Genomic DNA, 22,204 nt, shown 5'->3' on the forward strand with positions numbered 1-22,204 from the left:
ACAGCAAAAAGCCTTTCTTCCCCTTTTGAGAAACAACCAACTTTCCAAGTGCTTCCTAGCCCCTGGCAGCCCACAGGGCTTCTCAGCAGCTCTCTACCTGTCTTCATTTCTTTGAAGACAACTTGCCACAAAACTTTCATCAGCAACAGGAAAAAAAACCACCAGGGAATAGTTTGGAGTGATTCAAGGGCAAGTGTGAATATACAGAATAAGAACCTCTCTCTGTTTCTTGTAGAACAGTAGGAAAAAAGGCATGGAAGTGCAACAGAGAGAAGAAAGTCTAAGCAACCTTTTTTTTATGTTGTTGTGGGAGATGGTAGTGAACAAACCTACCCACTACGAAGAGGTTTTTCCAGGAAGTGTAGGTTGCCGCAACCTGTATCCCTTGAGCGGCGGGCGCTCGCACAGCAGTTCTCATGCTACTTGCAAGCAGCTCATTTGAAGGAGCCCCAGCCAAGTGCAAGGAGGATGAATGAACCCTACAGCCCTGAGACACCCCGACCCATCAGCAGCACCTCGCCTGGCACCATGAAGATGTTCATGGGCTTCCTCACCGTATTTATTGTCGCACAGATGATCGGGACCGTGCTCTTCTGTTTATATCTTCACATGAAGATGGATAAGGTAAGTGGAGAAAGAAGGTTGCCTGTTTCTGCTGGATTGCTGGCACGGTTTGACTTCAGCTGTGGTGAGGCTGCTCACCAAAAGGATGAACACGGCAGAAGACGATGCTGACCACTGGAGGGATGCAGCAGTAGCATTTATCTCACCCGTGTTCTCATTTCTGCTTTAGTTTGACATGAAGATGTACACTGAGGAAGGGATCTGTTCCATTTGCTAACAAAAAGAGAATGGATCACTCAAGAAGAGCCGTTGAGAGCAACCATGGCAGCCCATGGCCAGTCTGGGGACAGGAGAGTGTGGTTTAGGCGTTCAAGTGGCTGGTGATGGTTTTTCTGGTTTTGTAGCACTTGGCACGCACTGTGACACTAATTGTGAAGATGAAAGGTCCAGAAATGAAATTTTTTTTAGAGTTTCATGTATGAATTTTACCCATGTCTCACTTCAGATGATATCTTTCGATTCAGGGAAGAGAAGACTGGACCTTAGTAGTTTGTCATTTTTTGAAGAGATGCGGTATCGGTGATCCTGTCCCATACTTGGGACAATATTTACCAAAAAGTTAGAGTCTGAAAAGCTGTTTTTGAGGTTGCCATGATTGCAGCCACACTGCATAATGCTTAAAATCACCAATCTAAAGCTACTTTCCTCCAAACCAGAAAAGACTGCTAGCTAAAGAAATATGTGCCTAAAACCCAGACCGAGTTTTTCTTGCCAGATGCACCAATAAGGTTGTCATTACTGATTTTTAAATGTATTATCTCAACTTAAATTGAAATTTAAGTGGGTGATTTCTGATCTTCAAGGATGGAGAACAATCCTGAGCTAGAGGATCTTAAAGGCGGGTAGCAAGGAACTTTGCTGCACAGAGTTTGCAGCTTGGGGCAAAGGAGTGAGTAGAGGGTCCCCAGCAGAGTGAAATGTGACTGCATGGGGTCACCACAGAGGATGAGAGGCAGCTGAAATGCAGTCACGGGTGGCAGGAGGATTTCAGCTGCCTTCAGAGCTTGTGGCAGGACTTCAAACCCAACCCTCCACATCCCAGTGCTGCTTGTGCTGAGCGCTCTGCCCGGCCATCTGTCTTCGTGTCCAGCTGCACTTTCTCTTTGCCATTTAGCTGACTGCTAGGTTTAAAAAGAAAAAAAAAAAGAACAAAACCAGGTATAATTTCACAAATCAGTATTTTGATGCATTTATTTGTTAATTTATTGGTTTCTCATTTTTTTCAATCTGAAACTCTTGGCGCAATTCAGCCCCAACCCACAAGTAGTTTTGTTTTCTTGGCAGCTCTTTTTAATCAATAAGTGAGTAAAAAAATGTAAAGCCCCCTGTGTGGGCAGGGAAACAAGGGACTGAGCAAGCAGCCCAGCTGCCGGGGCTACTGGGGAAGCGGCTGCAAACCCTGAGTCCCTGGGCTTTCCTGAGATTTCTGTGCCTTTTGGAAAAGGCAGAGAGAGACATTTAAACTCATTATTAAGGTGACAGAAAAATAGATCCTGAACAATCATCCTCTCACCCATCATTGCTGATCAGGATGAGCTCTGTGGGTGCAATTCCCAGAGGAGGTGCAGATGCTGTGTTGGGTGGCTGGTGGGAGCTCTCAGTACCCACAGTTTGTCTGCTCAGCTCATCCCAGTGCTGAACATCTGACCCTGAGCTTCCCAGGCTGTAATTTATCCCTGGCAGGAATACAGCATGGCTCTGCTGGCAGCTGTTGCAGGTTTCCCACTAACATTCCATTCACCCTCTCTTCTCTCCCCTGTTGGCAGATGGAAGAGATGTTGAGCTTAGATGAAGATTACATCTTCCTGAGGAAAGTACAGAAATGTCGGACACCAGAAGGTCAGAAGTCGACATTACTGGACTGTGAACAGATTTTAAAGGGTTTCCAGAATCTCCAGTACAAGGTACGTGCTGCTCTGCGAATAAAGAAAGGGTCTCTGTTTAGGAGTGGCTGTGCTGGCCAAAGCAGGCAGGAAGGGGACATTTCTTCCTCGTTGTCACTGCCTGATGACAACAATGACCTCAGCTAAACCTTCAGGTTTGCATCAGTGCCTGACTGACTACCAAAATTGTGTCTGAGATGGGCCCTGCTCGGCAGCCCTGAAACCCCCTGCTGTAGGGGCAGGGATGTGCCTGGCAGCACTTAAAGCTCTCTGACATGTTTTTAAATGAAAAGATGTTTGTTTGCTTCTTTGTTTTTTTTTTTTCAAATAGACTTTCCCCTTGACATAATTTTAATTGCATGAAAACTAAGGTCATAAACAAACCCCCTGCTGCAAACAATGATGCTAGGGGGAGGAAGGGCTCTGTCGTTTTTAATACCTTTGCTAGGAGATGTCAGGGCCAAACAGCACCAACTCGAGCAGTGACCATACAGAAACTTTCAAAATCATTTATTTGTACATCTTCAAAAAAATATATATGTTTTTACTGTTGTTACAGGACGGAGCCATCGAGGAGCAGCCCAAGTATGACATGCAGAGAGGTGAGTTTCTTGCTGTCACCAATGCACCCATAGCTTGGTCTGGAAAGGGATTTCCTTCACCCTGCAGCAGCTCAGGGTATGGCATGGAGGCAGGGGACAGATCAGGGTTTGATGCATCCCCATGGGGGTAGGGCTGTGCACAACATGGGGCTGGTGGAGGGGGGCACTGGGCATGGGTGTCTCACCAGGGCAGGCAGTTCTGGGTGGCACAATGGCTGAAGTTGATGAAACTGAACCCAAAACTAAATTCATGGCCTTTCTGCATTGCAGGTCATGAGCACCATGAACATCCCCATTTGACACACAAGAATGAGACATCTGTGGCAGGTGAGGTGTGGGCACATCCAGATCCTGTCCCAGCAGTGGGAAAGGTGGCACTGTCTCCTCCATGGGCTTTATGCCTCAGAGGCAACTGCATGTCTCTGCTGAGTAGAGGCCAGGTCCTGCTTTACTTGGAGCTGGGGTTGGAATCTGGAGACACTGTATCTGAGCTGGAATTGGACTGTAGAGAAACCTAAAAGTGGGAGGTGCTGCAGTCCCTGTAGACGAGCTGTGCTGCCCCGGGGGGGACAGGGTGCCAAGGCATTAATAACACTGGCCTTTTGGAATTGCAGCAGAGAAGAGGCAGCCAATTGCAGTCCACCTGGCAGTTCGGCAGAGCAACAATGCAGGCTCAGGTAAGACAGACCCGCTCGGTCTGACCTCAGCCAGGGAACCAGTGGGACATGGCAGTGTGCATCCCCAGTCCTGCCCCGTGGCTCTCTAGAGGCAGGGACAGGGACAAAGCAACTCCAGCATGAAAGTGTGCCCCCAAAGCACAGCAAACCTCCCAGTGCATGTCACCACGTGCTCCTGTGCCACACGGGGTTCACACATCCTGTGCCAACTGTCCTCAGTAGCTGTATATATGTGCCTTCCTAGAAATGCACCACAACAGCCTTATCTTTACAAGTGGTAAAATTTTTCTCATCATATTTAAGGAAAAAAACTTCCCACTTTTCTTTTGTTCTTCAAATTGAGTTTTTTTGACCTCCTGGCCACACCTAGCTGGGGTGGCTGCTGTAGGAGGGCTCTGCTGGCATATTGTATCTGCTGATTTAATCCTCTTCTCACCCGTAGTGGTTGTGGTAGCAATGTGGGCTGGCTGAGGACTTTACAGTCACAAAATAGATCCAAACTGATTTAGGCAAGCTGCACTTATTCACAGCCATGGCCACGCTAGGTTTGCGAGATCTCCCTGAGTCCATTTGCACTTGTGTGTCCCTCTGTATTGACCATGGGGGCTCTCACTGCTCTGTCCCTCAGCATACCTTTAGCTAAGGGACATCCCTCAAGAGCAAGGATTACCAAAGTGAGTATGAGCTTGCAAGGCCAGTCTCTCCATCTGGCAAAGCTTTCACAATCTGAGCACTTCTGATTTAATTCTGGAGTAACTGACAGCAATCAGCAACTGCTCTTTCCATCTGTGACGCAGCATTTCACCCAGAGCATAGTTTATCTGTGGAAAGCTAAGATAAGATCAAAGAAGTGAGAAACTTGCTGCATTTTAAAACTCCTTGCTCAAGCACTTGTTGAGCCCATAAAGCAAGTTGAAATAGCCCAGAGAGCAGCAGTTGCCTGGTGCTCAGCTCCGTGTGGGCAAATGTCCCTGTGGGATGCTCAGTCTTGGACTATGGGCTATGTGGCTCCCCCAGGATCACCCAGGTCACCCTGCAGCAGGAACTGGGACTCTGGGCTGGGGCAGTTGAACCCATTATTTCCCTTGGAGCCAGGTTGCTCATCCTGGCTGCTCTTGCAGGTGTCTCTGTAGGCTGGGGAAGGCAGAGGTTCAAATTCCCTCCCGGAGGTCAGAGCTGACCTCAGTCCCCATGGTTTCCCGATCTCTTTATTGGCTTACCTGCACCAGCTCTGTGAGCTACCAGGATGACACCAGTAGTGCCCCAAAAGCCATGGCAGCAGCTGGTCTGTGTGAGCCGTGGTCCCGGTGGTGGGAAGCAGAACTCACTGTGCAAAGCCCTTCCAGCTCTGCACCCAGGCAGGGATCAGAATTGTGGGGTGTTCAGTTTTGTGCTTCCTTGGTAAAGTCTTGCCATCTCCAGAGGCCAGGTGGAGGAGGGACTTTGGAGGAAAGGCTGTGTGCCCTGGGATGGGAGGTTCTGAATAATGGAGTTGCAATATGCTTTGGCAGCGCTCTGAGGGCTTGGAGGTTGTATCCCTGAAATCCACGGAGATAGCAACCCTACAGGAGTTGACACAGGAGTGTGTTTGGTCTGTGGTGGTAACCATGTGCAATCCTCCTCCCTAAGCATTTCCACTTGGCCAGATGAAGGAAGCAAAATGCTCCTCCACTTGCATATCAATTCAAGGGTGTCAAGGCCAGTGACCAGCAACATGGGTTAAACCTGCCCTGGCCTTGGGGAAAGGGACCTGCTCCCATGGGCTGGGGTTGGTGTCCTGGGGTGGGAAGGACCCACCCCCACACCCCACAGACAAACAGAGGCTGTGAGGCCAGATGTCTGGGGGGGGCCCCGCAAAACCTGGATGTCTCCTTCTCCCAGCTCACCTGCAACACTCTCTCCACAGTGCTACAGTGGCAGGAGACCATGTATGGCCCCACAAACACCTTGATATCCAACCACGAGGGGAAACTGAAGGTGAAGGAAGCAGGGCTCTACTACATCTACTCCCAAGTCAGCTTCTGCACCAAGGAACCATCCTCGGCACCCTTCACCCTCTTTGTTTACTTGCATCTCCCCAAGGAAGAGGACCGGCTCTTGCTGAAGGGACTACAGACACAGGGCAAGCAGAGTGACTGCGAACTCCGGTCCATCCGGGTGGGAGGTGTCTTCAAGCTCCGGGAAGATGACATGATTTTTGTCAACGTGACAGACTCCACAAAACTGAACTACAACCATGGCAACAACTACTTTGGCATCTTCAAGCTGTAGTGAGGAACCCGAGCTGGGGTTCCAGCCCAACTTTGTTGAGCAACGTGCCTTTCCCTGTTTCCCTTTATTTATGTTCCTCTGCCTCTTTGTTTTTCTTGTTTCTTAATTTGTATATTTTGTTATTTATTAATGAGGGCCGGGGGGCCCTGAGAACACAAATGGAACAAAGTTTGAGGCTGTTGTTGTTTGCTTTTAGCTTTCTTCTGCCACTGCCAATGATTTGGTACATGCTGGTGCTGCGTGTCTGGGTCCACACACCCCACATTCCTGGCAGGGTCACTGTCCCCGTTATGTCACAAGAGCTTTGTTTAGCAAACTACCATCAACGTTTCTTTCCTAGCAACTGTAGGATGGCTTGGGGCACTTCAGCCAAGCTGTGTTCGTGCATATCTCCCGTACCAATCTGCTTACCAAACATCAACGGAAAAACATAAAAAGGCTTAGGAACGTCTTCTCTAAAGGAATCAGTCAGCCCAGCACTGCCCTTACGTTCTAGCTGCTGGTGATGCATCGTTGCCACCCTGTCTGCTGTGTTTTGAGAACCCTCTATTTTCCATCCATGCCTACCTATGAAACTCAACCAGTCTTCCCAGTGTGTCACTGCCTTGGCCGGGTTCATACTTGGTGACAATTGCTCCACGTCAGAGGAGTGATTGGTGGCTGAGGTGGTACTGCTGATTTCAAGGCAGAGTGAGGGTAAGGCACCAGTGGTGCTCTGCTCTCGGTGACCTGAACCTGCTCACCAGACTGTCCTTCCTCCTGCCTCTGCAGGTAGAAAACCCTCTGCCTGTGGACTGTTTCACTCCTCTGTGGAAGGGGCATTGGGCAGTGCCTCAAAATTGGACTTGCATCTTCTCCTGAGACCCCTCCTACCCTAAGAGGAGGACCAGAAAAGCACAAGGGTGGCAGGACCAAGCCCTCCAAGGGGCATGTGCAGAGCATCTTCTGGCTGTCCTCACTGAGGATGTGCCAACAGTGGCACTTTTCCTGAGCTCCAGGAGAGCAGGACCCTGTCTTTGGCAGGGGGTGGGGTACCTGGTGAACGCTGCACACTGGGGTCTTCCAACCCTATTCTGCAGCTTGGCATGTGGGGAAGGTGAGCAGGGCACAAGGATGCTGATGCAGCATTTTATTAAAGTATTTGAAGATTACACAGGTGGCAAGCCCGGGGCATTGTGTTATACTGGTGACACTTGTCAGAGTCACAAAATTTGGAGAGACTCCTAGAAATCAACAGGAAGAGCTTCCAGATTTTGGCAGTCCTTAGGCTTTTCTTCACTCGAGGCTGCAGGTCTAGCCCTAATACAGTGCCTGAGTGCCACCAGTGATGGGATGGATGGGACAGTCTTTGCACAGCTCATTGCAGTGCTGGGTGCCCAGCACAGCCCCTACCATACAGCTCAGAGACAGTCTGGTTTCACTATAATTTAATATGTATTTTTTGACTGTTCTCCAAAACTGCCTAACTTCATCAGGGAGTGGACAACTCTTGTCTGACACCATGCATAAGGAATATTTATTTAACTGAAACGGTCTTACATTTGTAACCAGAGAGAGATTCCATGCTAGGGGACTATGTTGCAGCCTATTTCAATATCCATGGTTTCCCCTTCCCTAGTGTGGGGTTTTGTCCACTGATTACCCAGCTAATACAGTTTATGAATTAAGAGATAGGTGGCCTTGTGTGTTTCAAACGCTGCTCAGCCTTCCCTGTCCCAGGCTGGGATTTCCTGGGGTCCTGCTTGGAGCCTGGGGACTGAGAGTGCAGGGGGGTGGCACTGGAGGCACACTGGGGGGGCACACTGGGGACAGCCAGTCCCAAAAGCCTCCAGGGGCAGCCATCCCACCATGCTCCTTGGGGCATGTTGGGGTGCCAGGGCCAGGTATCACTGGGGACATTTTGGCTGGAGGAGGAAGAAGGGAGCCCCTGCCCTGGGAAGGCAGCAGGGCACTGGAGGTGCAGCACCAGGCATAGCTGTGGAGCAGAGTGGTGGGGAGTAGTTTAACAGGATTGAGGACACCTGACTGGAAGAGGATTATTCCTGCCTGTCCTAAGGTCATGGAGCCTGCACGGATGTCTCTGCTTTGGAGCAGAGGATGGATGCTGCACAAGCTGGGATCCTGTGGCTGCTGTGTGTGGAGCTGGGCAGCTGCTGCCTCCCCCAGCCTCCTGCAGTGTCGAGGGTCTGACCACATTCCTGCTGCTGCTGCAACACAGCCAGGTAGTGCTGGCATGGCTTGAGAGCCCCAAACCTCCACAGGGGAGGTGGAGTTGCTTGGTCACGGTGGGAGTGTGTGTGGGAGCCACAGGAGAATCCAAAGACAGTGCAAACTGGCGTGGCCTGAGACAGAAAAAGCTGGGAGTGAGCAGATGGGGAGGGGAGGGCCATGAGGAGCATGTGTGTGGCCAAAAACCTTCAGGAGCAGAAAAACTGTTCATCATGAGCCAGGAGAAACTGTGATCAGTGCACAGCCTTGGAGCCCCTGCAGCCCCCAGACTCAGTGGCTAGGGGCACCTGCTGGAGACTTTGGGCTGGGCTGTGATCCCCAGCCCAAATCACTGACAGGGGATCCAAGAGCTGCAAATCACATGGTTGGGGGACACAATTAAAGAGGGGACAAAAAGCAGGCATAAAACAAGTCCGTAAATTCTGCAGCAAGAGCAGCAGGTGCCACCTACCCTGCCCGTGGGCTGCCTGCCTGACCCTGGCCCCTGCCCATGCCGCTGCTTTTCCCAGGGCTTTTGTTTCTTGCTTCTGTTTCTTTGCTTGCCAAAAATAGCCTGTGGGATTCAGATGTGAGGTAGTGTGTGGGAGGGGAGGAGATTCGATTGCTGCCATCCAGCTGTGCCCTTCTCCCGAGTGGTTTGTTCTCCTCCACTGCCCTGCCTGGTGCTGTAGCGGGCACAGGTTTCCTCTCCCCACGGAAAGTTTGAAGGTTGTCGATACACTGACTGTTCCCTTGACGTCGGACCTCTCTGTCAGTCCTTGGGCTGTGGATTTTACGGTTTCCAAACTGCTTTTGAGTAAAGAAGGGGAAGAGAGGATGATGATTATGTGGGACACATCAGCAGGACCGGCACAGGGGGTGATAGATGAGCAGTGGCAGGAGTAAGCAGCAGCACAGTCATCTGCTGAGAGAGGTGCTTACATGGCTGAAGACACACTGAACTTGCTGGAAATACATATACATATACTGAGTTTTGTACTAGAAAGAAGATTTTGGGCTTTCTTTCTTCAAAAAAGATTTGTATGTGATTTTGCAAGCAGGGTCTCTCCAACTTGGGCCACTGAGCTCAGAGCTGACAGGCAGCAGGAACTGAAGGATGCCTGTCCAGGGCTCTTGGGTCTGGATGTGGTCCTGCTCTGCCTCTGCAACAATTCTCCCGAGTGCCACTTGGGTTCAAGTGGGCTATCTTGCAGAATCCTACAACAGTTTGAGTTGGACAGGATCTTAAGGATCATCTACTTCCAACCCCCTTGCATGGGCAGGGACACCTTTCACTAGATCATGTTACCCCAAGCTTCATCCAACCTGGCCTTGAACACTTCCAGGGATGGAGCATTCACAGCTTCTCTGGGCAACCTGTGCCTCACCATCCTCACAGTAAAGAATTTCTTCCTAATATCCCATCTAAACCTGCCCTCCATCAGTTTCAGACTTGAGTGTTTTTCCATGATGCACGCAAGGCCAGTATTTCTTTTTTTTCCATGTTCTATTTTCCACTCCAAGTGCTGTTTGGAGAGGAAGAGCAGGGTCCGGTCCTCTTGGTCTCAATCCTTGTGCTTTGGCTGCACACTGAGAGTGTGGCATGTCTCTACCAAAGAGTTAAAAAAAACCCCAGTGTGCAGGAGAGTCTTGTCCAAGTGGTAGACCAAAGGAAATCCTGTCACCACACCTAATCCCCAGAAAAGAACACACTAAACTAAAAAAAAAAAAAAAATAATCTCAAACAGGCAGGAAGTCACTTATCTACAGCAGCTGGCTGGTGCAGCAGAGAGCAGCCTGTTCTCCATAAAGCATCCCTGTGAGCAGAGTGCATGCAGGGCCTGAGGGATGAAAGTGTATCTTCTTCCCCTGGGAGCAGGCGCCCTTCCCTGCTGCAGGTCTGGGTGATGGTGGGAATAAACAGCCCAAGTGCCAGCATCACCCTTTGCTCCTGTATCCCTACCAGCATCCAGTAAATCAGAGGCAGGACGATGCAGCCACGGGCATTTTGAGCAAATCAGCAATGCCCAGAGCAAGTCCTGGTTTTGCTTTTGCAATGGAAACAAAGGAAGCAGCACCGAGGGCTAAGAAGAGACTTTTATCCTTCTTTATTTGTTGAAAATGTCAATTAAAAAACTGTTCAAAATAAAAACATGTTAGAAAAGTTGAACTTGCATAAGTAGTTACAGTAAATAAACCTACATGACAAAGATAAACTGGAAGGCAGCTGACACAACATCCATCTAAAGACAGACTCACTGGAACCTATTTACAAAGCACTGTAAACAAAGTAAATATGGAAACATTGCTGTCCATCCGGCATGGCTTCTTTTCCTTTTTATTTTCTTGTCTTTTTTTGGCTTCTAGCTCTTGACAAAACGCTTGATCCAAAAAGTCCCAGTGTGCCCTCCATCACATTACATCTCACAAACATGCATATGTACACAGCACGGGTTTCAACTAAACCTGGGGGCAGTGAGGACACATTTCTACCCTCTCCTGGGAGTGTAAAGGGTCCTTGGTTTGCTTCCTTGCACTGGCTGCATGTTGCAAGCCCAGTTCCCAGCCCAGCTTTGGGCAGGCAGCAGGACCAGATAGTGCTGAGGTGTCTGGGCATGGCATCCCAGGGCAGCAGAATGTGCAGCAAAGGTCCTTTTCCTGGAAAACGATTAACAGGAACACTAGGGCTCAACTGCTGACCAAACCACTCAACTGTGTGCCTGGGTGGGGATGTGGGGAGCTGCCATCCAGCTGGGATGTTCTGGGCATGGCAAATGTAGCCAGACCTCTGTTTTGTCCTAGAAACAGCTTAAAGAGCGTTTCTTATTACACTCCTTATGATCTTCTTGAGTCTATTTCTCCCTAAACACCATTTGCTATGTCCTGGCTGAATTTTAATGGCAAGGAGGGAGTTGTAATTATTGCCTCTGTTATGTCCTTCATGACCAACGTAACGGTGTGACTGTAATGATCTGTGGTGCCTTTGCACACCCTGGGACCATGCTGCCCTGTGAGATAAATAAGACTTATCATTAACTTTAACAGAAGGTTATTTTTATAATGCTGTTAAGGAAGGAAGGAAAACATCAGTTCTAAACTAGGGTATAACACCAAATAAGATGAAGATAGCTGATACATATGCATGTTGCCTGTGTGCTGTGTTCGAGGAGCTGTGCAGGGATCTGGAAGGGTGTTGCACATCCTTTTCCCAGAAGCGTTCCAGCTCTTGTCAAAGCATAAATACCTTTCCTATTCCAAGAGAAAGTTCCTTTTCTCTAGCAGAAAGCCCCTTTGGGGTGATGGGGGGAGAAGTGGCCATTGGCTACATTCCCAGCCTTTGGGAAGGAGTGATGGAGAGACTAACGTGGGCAGGAGGGAGCAGGAACCAGCACATTTGGGGTTGTTTTGTTGTTGTCAAGCAGTGTTTACATTTCATACAGAGAAAAGCACGTCCTGCAAGGGGAAGCGCAGCAAAACTATAATCTCCTAGGATACCTGGACACTCAATGTGAAAACAAAGCAGGGGGGTAGGAGTTTTAGGTCATGCATAAGAAACGGGATGGGGGGCAGAACAGCGGTTACCTGTTGTGCTAATCACGAGCTGTAAGGAGGCAGCACTGTGCAACACACCTTCCCATGCGCTCTGACAGGTGCTCCAGGTCTGACCTCCCCAGGGAGTTCAAATGTCTTCATGTTAATTGCACATTTTAATCAGTATCAAGGCCACACAGGAACCACAGTATTGCTGGGCTCTAGTTCGCTACAGTCAACTAATGGGGAAAAAGAAGGTGAATGGGAAAAGCTTCCCCAGTTGTGATTATCTGAAAAGAGGAGCATGGTGCTTTTTGGTTTCTGCTCAATGCCACCTCAATAATGTTTTCATTCAGTAAATAGGTACCGGTGCTTTTGAAAAGAATGAAAGCATTAAAAAGTGCCTAAGCTTCCTCTAGGAAACTGCTGCCCAAGCCTTTGTGAGCAGTAATCATCAGCTGAGTTTGTATTTGCTCCCAGTAGCAGGTACAATGAGGTATTAGTTGCTGCAGATGAATTGTGAATCATGGACCGCTTGCTTACTGGTTTACTTGTGATCGATTGTTTCTGCTTTATTTCCTTACTGGATGGAAGAAAAACTATTTTTTTTCTCTATGACTTTTTTTTTTTTTTTTTTTTGGTAACAAAATTCCCCAAACCAACAAAATAAGGAGCAAGAAGAGGCAAAGGATCCAGTTCCGCTTCCCAAAAAACACCTGAGGTCACACACCACTGCCAGCAGCTTCTCCCCGAATTCAGGCGATCAGGGACGACTTGCGCCCCGTGTCCTCCCTGCCACACTCGTCTGTCTGCTTCAGCAGCCTTCTAACCAGCTTCTCCAAGTCCTTCCTGGATTTTAGCTCTTCCTCCAAACACTGTTTCATCCTTTTGTTCTCCTGCAAGGTGAGAAATAAAGGAATAAAGACACAGTTAATGCCCAGGCACTTGATGCAATGAGGTACTTCCACGTGCCTGCTGCCTGGTGCCTCAGAGGTGATGAAATATCAGGGACATTTGGTAGGAGCTTCTGAGGATGAGAATATAAGTGGACTGGACCACAATTAACCCAAACAGATCCTTACTACCTCACAGACCTGCAAAAAAGTCTCCTGACTTTAATCAGGAAGAAACATCCTCCCTAGAAATGTAATTTCAGCCTGGGTTGAAGAACTCTCTTCTCCTGGGGTGGTTTCTCCCACCTCCAGGCTTGGTGCTGGAGGGTGGAGGACATATTTTCTCTGAGTCTATAAGAACTGGTATCCACCAGACCCCTATATGGACAGTCAAGTTGAAAGAGCTTTTAGAATAGGGGGAAAGTTTCATATTACCACAAGAGCAGCTACTCCTTCCCTCCTGTGGTTTTTGGTGCTCAAGTAATTGCATGGAGAATGAGAGGAAACGGCCAGGGGAGATTTAGATTGGATATTAGGAAAAATTTCTTCACAGAAAGGGTTGTCAAGCACTGGAACAGGGAAGTGGTGGAGTCACCATTCCTGGAGTTGTTCACAGAATGTGTGGATGTGGCACTTGTGAACATGGTTTAGTAGTGAACGTGGTTCTGGGTTGACAGTTGCACTAAATGATCCTCGAGGTCTTTTAAAGCCTTGAAGACTCTATGATTCTGTGATTGAAGGAGCTAAATCAGAAGAAAACTAATGTTCATTCAGGGAGCTGCAGGGTGGGACCAGCATCGGCAGGATTTTTCCTGGGCACCGACCAGTCAAGGATGACCCAGCACAGCCTGACTGGCTTTTGCTCAACTCCCAGCACAAACAATCCCACTCAAATTACCTGCTTTAGCTCTTTGACTTCATCTTTCAGTGCATAAACTGTGTCAACAAGGCTCCTGAAAAAAAATTAAAAAAAAAAAAAAAAGAAGAAGAGTTGGTGTGCAGGAAAACAGTGACAGCACAGGAGCTGTCATGACCCAGGCACTGACTGGGAAGGTGCTTCCAGCTTCTGCTTCACAAGCATCAGGTTGCTGCCTGTAAAGGGACTCTGGAAACACAGCCCAGGAGCATTGATAGGCCACTGGTCCAAAACTCAGGGCTCTCTTCTCAAACTTCAATACCTTGTTCTGCTGTCTTTAAGTTATTAACAATGGTCTGTGGCTTTGGCTTCCTTGTTTATGCTACAGCAATAAATAACAATGTCTTTAATCATGGAAATGCCTGAGAATCTTTTGTAAAGCAGCTTGATTCCTTGAGGTTATGCTGCAAAAAACCAAACATGAAAGGAATGCACCATCTGGGTTGGAAAGGGAGCAGATCAACACAGTCACCCAGATGCAGAAGCTCTGGAACAGGCTGGGAGCACTCACAGGCAGGGTGCCAGGCAGGCTCCCCCGGGGCAGCAGCAGCCCAGCATGTCAGTAGTTAAAAAAAAAAAGTCACTTGTTTGGTTCTGTCCTCCCTGACCCCATTAGTGACATCCGGATAAGCCATAAACTGGGGATCCAGACTCCCAGAGGGAGTATCCATAGGGATACAGCCAGGTCAGGGCAGTTGGGAAGGCAGCTCTGCCCTTAAAAGGGACAAAACAGCAACTGAAATTGCCCAGTGGTTCTTTGCCAGAACTAAGGCAGCAGTCAGTGACACCAGCCCTGCTCCTCTGTGGGGACACAGAAGGAGAGGGCATTGGTTTTCAGTGCCTTTCCGAAAAGTGACGTGGGGATCTGCAGGTGGAGGGCAACCACACTTACTTTTCCTCTGTGACTGTCTGGCCATTGCTTCGTGTTTCCTCTATGATGATTTTCTCTTCCTCAGGAAGAAGGACTTGGGGGATGGAGTCTTTACGGGAGCCTGTGTACAAGAATTGTTCATCAGGAAGAAAAAGGGGGAAATTTCCCTGGTGCCCACCCTGCTCTGGAGACAGGAGTCCTCCTTCTCCCTGCTCCGCTGTGAGCCTGGGGCAGCCTGGAGACATCAGCTCCCTGCCATGGCTAAGTGCAGGCTTGTACATCCCCGAGCTACAGCAGCAAGTGGAAAGTTTTCAAGAATGCTCATTGCATCTAAAGTTACATCATGACTTATAAATGAAACCATTCGATTAGGGGCAAGAGCTCCCAGAAGAACTGTGGCCTCCCTTTTTTAAATGTACCATTATTTGACAGGTCAGTGATTTAATTTGACATCTCGGCAGCAATGATAAATAGTTATATTTCCAGAGTTGAAGATGTTAGGTTCTTATGAAGCTGCTTGTTCTTAAACATGCAGCTGATTGAGAGATAATATTCATGCTTCCTTTCTAAAGCTATAAGCAACCTGAGATTACCATCAGGTAATCACTGGTGAAATAGCAGTGTCTCATCTGCCCTCCTACCTGCTTCTTCTCTGTGTTTAGAAGAAAAACAATGGCAACTAAACCACCAGGCAGATAAAGCTCCCTTATCTCGAAGACTGAGCACCACACAGTTTCCTAGCATGAGACTCATTGCTGTATGATGCAACATCTGTTTTTTCCCAGAGGGGTTATCAGTGTTGTGGGCAGAGTATGAACTAAATAATCTGGTTGTGTGCCCACCTGAGCTGAGAGCTTGCTGGAAGCCTGCCCCAGTACAGTATGCCTCGATCACCTTCAGGATCTGAGCATCTTCCTCCAGCGCAGCAGTACCTGTAAAACAGTGCAAACAACAGCTCGCACAAAAACCAAGGTGCTCTGGCCTCATCTCTCCCAGCCTTTGCTCCCAAGCCCTTTAAGAGAAGATTGTGTTGTTTCCGTGGCTGACACTCTATCTGGGACTTTGTTCAATTCTCTTTTGAGGTCCTTTGCATTTTTGGGCCTGTATGGCTTTGAGCACCATGACTAACTGGTATGAAAACACACTTCTGGCTGCTCGTTTCATCAAAACCCAGGGGGTGATGCCTGACTTTGGGTGCAGGCAGTGCTGGGAGATGGGCAGGCAAAGCAGTCCTGGTATGGGGGCTCTGGTACATCAGCAACAGAGCAGGACTTGGAAACACGAAGACTTAGTTTCCAGCTCCCTCTCAGTGCTGTTTTTCGAGGGAGAGCTGCACACAGCAGCTTGACCATGGCCTGGGGGCCCATGGCCCTTCATGTAAAGCCCCAGAGGAATGTCCCAAGTGGGCTTCAGGGAGCTGTCAGGACATCCCTCTTTGCAGGTGAACACCCTGGCAGGATTTGGGCTTTTTTTGTTCCCTGATTCCCCATGTAAACTATTCTAGGACTTGCTGGCGTGGCCAGGTTTGCCCCAGCTCTTAGACATATTTTGGCCACTCCTGATGTGCAGTTTTACTACAGTTTTTAACTACTTGGGAGTAGTTCTCTGGCTTCATACCCAGAACAAGACCACCCACAACCTGTGACCTTGTGGTAGCAATCACAAGGAGGGTGGTGGCATGTGTAGCAGTCATAACTGGGAGGGGAGGAGGGGATCTGTCAGAGGCTGAGGACCAGTGCACCTCCAGAAGCCTCCCCTGCTCAGCAGCATGTGGGCTCATCACAATGAGAGCACCCTGCCTGTAAAGAAAGGGTGTCCTCAAAGTCCCATGGAGATCACTGAAAACACAGAAACCTCCAGAGATAAAAGAAAAATAGAATCATAGAATGATTTGGGTTGGAAGGGACCTTAAAGATCATTCAGTCTGAACCCCTGCCATGGGCAGGGTCACCTTCCACTAGATCAGGTTGCTCCAAGCCCCATCCAACCTGGCCTTAAACACTGCCAGGGATGGGGCAACCACAGCTTTTCTGGGCAACACTTACTTTTCCGAATAACAAACTCTTCATCAGATGGCTTTCTTTCAGTTTTCCTTTTTGGAAGAAACTTCTTCATTGTTTTTGGGCTTTTGCTGGAATCCTACAGAGAAACAGACACTTGTGTGTACCCAGACCCACAGGCAGCTCGGACAGCGGAGCAGCGCAGCCGGTGCAGTTATCTCTGTTACACACAACATGTTAGAGAACTACAAAGCAGACAACAATAAAGTCGGGGAAAATGATGGGGTTTGCCTTTCCTGTGTGCCAGTTGTGACCCACTGCTTCCTGGAACAGCAGTGGGAATTGTACCTGCAGGGTTGGGCCAGGACAGGCTCCTCTAGCAAATTCAACCCGTGTCTAAAATCCTTTAGCCAAAGAATTCAAATACATACTAAGCACTTTTAGTCTGCTTACCAACTCTGTGGTCTGTGCTAGAAAACCCCAAAGTATTGTTTATTCCATTGACTTGATTTCTAATATAAGAGTAGGCAAATAACACTGTTTCTAAATGCCCACAATTTGTTTGAGATTATAAATCCCCCACACACATACACAGAGAACGCACAAACACACACAAAGTTAGTGTTTGCTATGACTCCACAAGTAAGAAACACAAGCTTTTATCTCCTTCACTTTCACAAGTCTTGCTGATTTGGAGAGAATTAGTGTATTAGTAGGTTACATGCAATAGGGTTTAAAGCAGGAGAAGAGGCATGCCAGGAAGTTTAAGTACCATAATACTAAATCCTTCTTGAGAGTTATGTCAAAATATATTTGCCAGTTGCTACTGACTCTCACAATAACTTACTGACACAGCCAGGCAAAATTAGGGTCATGCAAGCATAAGAAGCATGAACAGGAACGATCATTCTTTGCCACGATAAGCCAAAGAGATGTATCTACCCTTACCTTTAAGATATAAGACATCCTCTACAATGAATATGCAAAGAAAGAGAAGATGAGTGTGAGAGACTGATGATTTTATTGACCAAGTCCATTAAATTCACAATTCTAAAACACATTTAAATGTTAGTCTTGCGATTAATGCGGCAAACCCTCCGTGTACTGGTTTTAGAGCACTATCAACATGCAAAGGAGCACGGTGTCATGCAAAACTGAAAAAAATTACATGTGAAACGCATGGTAAGTGGGCATTAAAACACTCTAAACACATAGAGAACATGCCTCCTGTTAGTAGTGGGTGTCTGTGGATGTTGGTTGCCTAAAATGATGCTTACAAATGCCAGACCCCCGTGTGTCTGGCTCCATCCAAGCCCTGGGGAGCAGCTCGGGGTCTGGCCCCGTGCTCAACACCAGTGCTGCTGGCCTCAACCCCAGCCAGGATGGCAGGATGCTCTGCCCACCCCGGTGACAGCCTCCCAGGACTGCATCTTCTCAAAGGGGACCTGCCAGCCTCGCTGGAGAACTGACTACATCAGGCATCAGCGCTGCAGCATCTCCCTGCTCTGCTGGAAGGATGGGGAGCTTCCTACACACCCTGTGGAGGGTTCCATCCCTGGGATGTTCTGTCCAGGGAGCCACACAGCTCTCCTGTAGGTCTGACCAGCAAAATCCTGAAGTTATAAATCTTTCACTTAATGCAAAGCAGCCAGTTTAAAAAAAAAAAAAAGTGGTAGAAGAAATGATTGGTAAATCTTTTTTCCTTTGCTAACTTGAATCCATACACATTGTTTTACCCACAGAACTTACCTGTTCTGTTATTTCAAATGATTACTGGAAACAGAACAGGAAAAATGACCCAATTTCAATGGAAATAACAAGAGTGAGGTGCAGTACGCAAGCAGGGTCTGGGGTTTCCTGAGCACAGCAAGGTATGAGGAAATGCACAAGACTGTGCCATCCCATCCTACACTACCAGAAGCCAATTAAAGTAACATGGATGTCTGAAAATCTCTAACCTTTTAATCAAACTCTCCCACTCACTTCCCTGCAAATAATCTTTAAGTTTGTATTTCTTTATTTTATCTTCATTATAGGAAGGTGACTTGCATGGAGCTGTTTGCATAGTTTATTTTGTGCCCTACTTTAAATTAAAAAAAAAATAAAATACAGTGGAATAGGGATTCCCCTTAGTGATTGAGCACCCCAGAGGGAGGGACGAGGCAGATGAGGATCTGCTTGGGAAAACAGAACTTATTTCCCACTTGTCATCACAGACTCATGTCCACGAGTCCCTCCCCTGAGAAGGGGGCTCAGATTGGACTGACTGGGTACCAGGCTGTGCCTGCCCAGATCTGCTGGACATGTTGGCCTTTGGTTCTCCACCAACTGGCCAGCACAGCCTGTTCCCATGAAAATGATATTTTTGGTCCTTTGACAACTCACAGGATACCATCCAGCATTCCGCCCCCAGGGGCTCCCCGCCTGCTCGGCCTCTATGGCAAAAACCTCTCCCCTGGTTTCCACACAGAGAGTTTAACTCCTGCTATGTGTGGCAGGGGACAAGAAACTGCAAAGGACTATAGTATTAATCATATCGCTCAATCTGTGGTTTTTCACACAGAAAAATTTCTCCTCTACCTCAAGCCTCTTCATATATTTTAATTCACCACACAAGCAAGAAACGGTTTAGTCTCTGTTTGGGACTTGGACCATGCAAAGACTACAGGTCATTTTCAGTCCTCTCAGTTGGTATTTGAACAATTTAATTCCCAAACCGAAATGCGTTCCTTTACAAATTTTAAGAAATAAAATGCAAAAAAATATGATGAGGCTACCTAAAATCTCTGCCTGAATCAGTGGACCCACAGCCCCCTGACTACTGGGCTTTCCACCCCTGAAAGCTGGTGGGGTGAGGGGGTCCAAGACCCCATCCCCACTGGGAGCACGGGCAGTGATGCTCCCAGGGCTGCTGTACCAAGAAAGGCAGCTGACTCAGATCCAGAGTGCTCACTCAGTACGGGGAACATTACCCAAGTTACTGGTGAGTAATCCCAAAAGTTTAACATGAGGTAGGGAAGAAGAGCACCACATTTGTGGTGTGGGGTGAGAATCAGAGCTGGGCTGTATTTTGGGTTTCCCCACACCTCCTCTGAGCTCCGAGGCTTGGGGTTCCTGCAGGGGAAGTGATCCCTCAGGCTGCTGCCTCCCAGCAGGGCATCGCTGTGTAAAACATTGGGTGGGTGGTGAAGGAGGGTCAAGGCCCATGGCTGCTGCAGAGAGCCTTGTTCCAGCCACCAAAACAAGGTGAAAGACACAAGAAACATGAGCAGGCCTTTTGCCTCTTCCTCTTGGTGCAGCTTTGCTTCTCAGTCCTGCAATGCTGAGCCACTGGTACGGCTAGAGCTGGAACACATCCCGGCAGGGAGCCAGCTCCTGACCCACAGCTCAGATCAAGGCAGGAGGAGGAGAGGAGACAGCTCCACCATGGCATTGCCAAAGGACAGTGCTTGATGGGACACCCTGCTGCAGGATTGGTGACATCCAGCAGCTGAGGGCACTGGCTACAGCAGCCAACAGCAAACATCCAACCTGCAAACACACGTGCTCATGAGTCCCTTGTAGCACAAAGCCCAGTGCAGCAACCAGCATCCATCGCAGGACTGGGGCCAAACCTGGCAGTCATTTCTCCCAACATCCCCAAGAACCCATACTTCTGTGCCCTCGCTGTGGCATAAGAAAACTGGACACAAGCTCTAGGGATTGTGTGAAATCAGGGTCCTGCACAGGCAGGTGAGATGATTACCTCTTTGTAACTCAATGCTGCTGACGGTCTGAGCGGAGGAGCAGGACGGAGGCAGCTCAAGCTCCAGGGTTTGAGGATCTTGGGCGGTTCCAGAGGTCCACGGATCTGCCCAGCTGAACTAAATGTCTGAGAAAATAGATGAGAAGCAAACAAAGACTGTTCACCACCAAACAATGTAGAGAAGCAGAGCGGAATGGACAAGCATCCACTGTGAACTCTGAGATGTCTAAGTTGCAACAAAAATAGGGCAGGATACATGTAAAATGGTACAAGGGTGACATGGTTACAAACAAAACTGCAGGATGTGTCTTACAGCTGTGATGCTACCTCAGTATCAGAGTGCATTGCTGAAACAGAGAGCTCAGCCTGCACTGAGGAGCCCAGGCAGCAGAGAGGGCAGGGAGGTGACACTCACCGAATGAGGGCTCCAGGACTGCGTCTTGGAGACGGTGCTGCACGTCCCTTTGGTCAGCCTCTGCAGGTGCTCAAGCCATTCGTGCAAGTCCTGGCTGGTGCTGCAGGACACAGTGATCCGCTCTGTCATGTTCCCTGTGGCAGAGGGTTAAATAACTGACTTTATCAAAGGGTAGAGACCCAGGAGGAAACACGGGGTGAGATCAGCTCAGTGCAGCAGCAAGCGGCTCCTCAGTTTGCTCAGCCCAGTGGCTGCAAAAAGGCCAGGGCAAAGACAGAAACATAGAATCATAGAAATATTAAGGTTGGAAAAGACAGAGAGATCACTGAGTCCAACCATTAACCCAGCACTTCCAGGTCCACCACTACATTGTGTCCCTAAGCACCACATCTACAATGATGATGTGACTGCCCATCCTGCTCCAGGCAACCACTGAAAGCCAGAGTGAGAACTGCACAGAAAGGCTAAGGGAACTGGTGAGATGAATGTTTGAGAATTACTTTATGTTGAAAGTAAGCAAACATGACATTTCCCTGATTAACAGAACAGCACAGACAGCTGATTAACGTAACAGACAGCTGCACTGCAGCCCAGGCACTGAGCATGAATGACTGTGTATAGGAAGAAGATACACTGAAGAGTAAAAATGAGGAAAACTAGGAAAGCTTCCTGATGATCAGAGCCGCTAATCTGTCAATAAATGAGGTGCTCAGAGCTGCACAGGACCAATGCTGGACACAGACGGGCACACAGCCCAGAGCAGTGCTACTGGGGTGGGGCATTTGTCCCATACAAAACCCTCCAGTCTCCAGAAGCAGCCAGAGGCAGAGCACAAGGGCACTGGGAGGAAGTTGCTCAGAACCTCAGACAACACATGGTAAAGAGCAAGAAGAAGAGTATGATTCAGGAAGGAGGACCAGTACTTCCAGTGGCGACTGTTGTTTGGACTGGGAGAACGGCTCCAGGCAGGGGCCCTACTGACCTGCAATTTCAAACATGTGCTCGTTCCCTTCAGCATCTTCCAGCTTTGTCAGCGTCATTCCTGTCAAAGGCAGCTTTCCCTGGGAGAATTGAAGAGGAGTCAGTGTCTGCATCTGCTTCCCAGCAGGTGTTGTTCTGCTTGTTCCTGCTGATTCCTTTCTCTTTGGGAATCGCCATTTAAAACTAATTTGTGAAGCCTCAGACTGCAGGAAGAGTCTCCTTTAATGTATGGATCTAGATTTCCCCGCACAACTAGGTCAAACCCCAGAGATGCAGCTCCCATGACAACTGAGTCATCCCGGCTCATCTGCCGCCCTTTCCCTTCACTCAGAGCAAACCTTTTTTACAGTTAAGTCAAAAGGATCAACTTCCCCTGGTTTTTCTGAAAGCCTTCCCTGTCCCTCTGATTTGCATGCTGAACTGCCTTGCTCACCTTACTCCCACTAGTGGGTCAAGTCAGAAAACCCAGCGAAATCCTTCCCAAATCTTTCCCATCTCCCTTTCTGTGACAAATGACACATCGACACAAGAACAGCCTTTTCCTGACAGTATTGATGTTTTCAGACAGCTGGAGAAAAGCCAAGCTC

General features: G+C 48.5%; 2 protein-coding genes across 6 annotated transcripts in view; one reads left to right on the forward strand and one right to left on the reverse strand.

The window, feature by feature from the left end:
* The first annotated feature begins 414 nt into the window (after positions 1-414).
* On the forward strand, positions 415-6,273 carry CD40LG (CD40 ligand). Its single transcript, XM_051783782.1, has 6 exons — positions 415-624; positions 2,391-2,528; positions 3,067-3,109; positions 3,380-3,436; positions 3,724-3,786; positions 5,693-6,273. Exons 1-6 carry the CDS (start codon positions 469-471, stop codon positions 6,055-6,057), a joined length of 822 nt encoding a protein of 273 aa, XP_051639742.1. The 5' UTR covers positions 415-468; the 3' UTR covers positions 6,058-6,273.
* A 4,077-nt stretch (positions 6,274-10,350) lies between these two features.
* ARHGEF6 (Rac/Cdc42 guanine nucleotide exchange factor 6) overlaps positions 10,351-22,204 on the reverse strand; it is a 40,815-nt gene continuing 28,961 nt past the window's right edge. For 4 of the 5 annotated variants that reach the window (XM_051792582.1, XM_051792598.1, XM_051792607.1 and 1 more), the window contains 9 exons: positions 21,619-21,697; positions 20,637-20,770; positions 20,222-20,347; positions 17,425-17,445; positions 16,522-16,615; positions 15,319-15,408; positions 14,498-14,597; positions 13,588-13,642; positions 10,351-12,692 (listed from right to left, as the gene is read on the reverse strand). In XM_051792582.1, coding sequence (XP_051648542.1) covers positions 12,552-12,692; positions 13,588-13,642; positions 14,498-14,597; positions 15,319-15,408; positions 16,522-16,615; positions 17,425-17,445; positions 20,222-20,347; positions 20,637-20,770; positions 21,619-21,697 — 840 coding nt within the window. In that variant the 3' untranslated portion in view covers positions 10,351-12,551. The remainder of the gene's footprint in view (positions 12,693-13,587; positions 13,643-14,497; positions 14,598-15,318; positions 15,409-16,521; positions 16,616-17,424; positions 17,446-20,221; positions 20,348-20,636; positions 20,771-21,618; positions 21,698-22,204) is intronic. The other variant, XM_051792589.1, reaches the window with a different exon arrangement.

Source organism: Manacus candei, unplaced genomic scaffold (assembly GCF_025592945.1).
Source record: "Manacus candei isolate 608988 ecotype Guabito, Panama unplaced genomic scaffold, ASM2559294v1 h1tg000003l, whole genome shotgun sequence".
Classification (NCBI taxonomy): Eukaryota; Metazoa; Chordata; class Aves; order Passeriformes; family Pipridae; genus Manacus; species Manacus candei.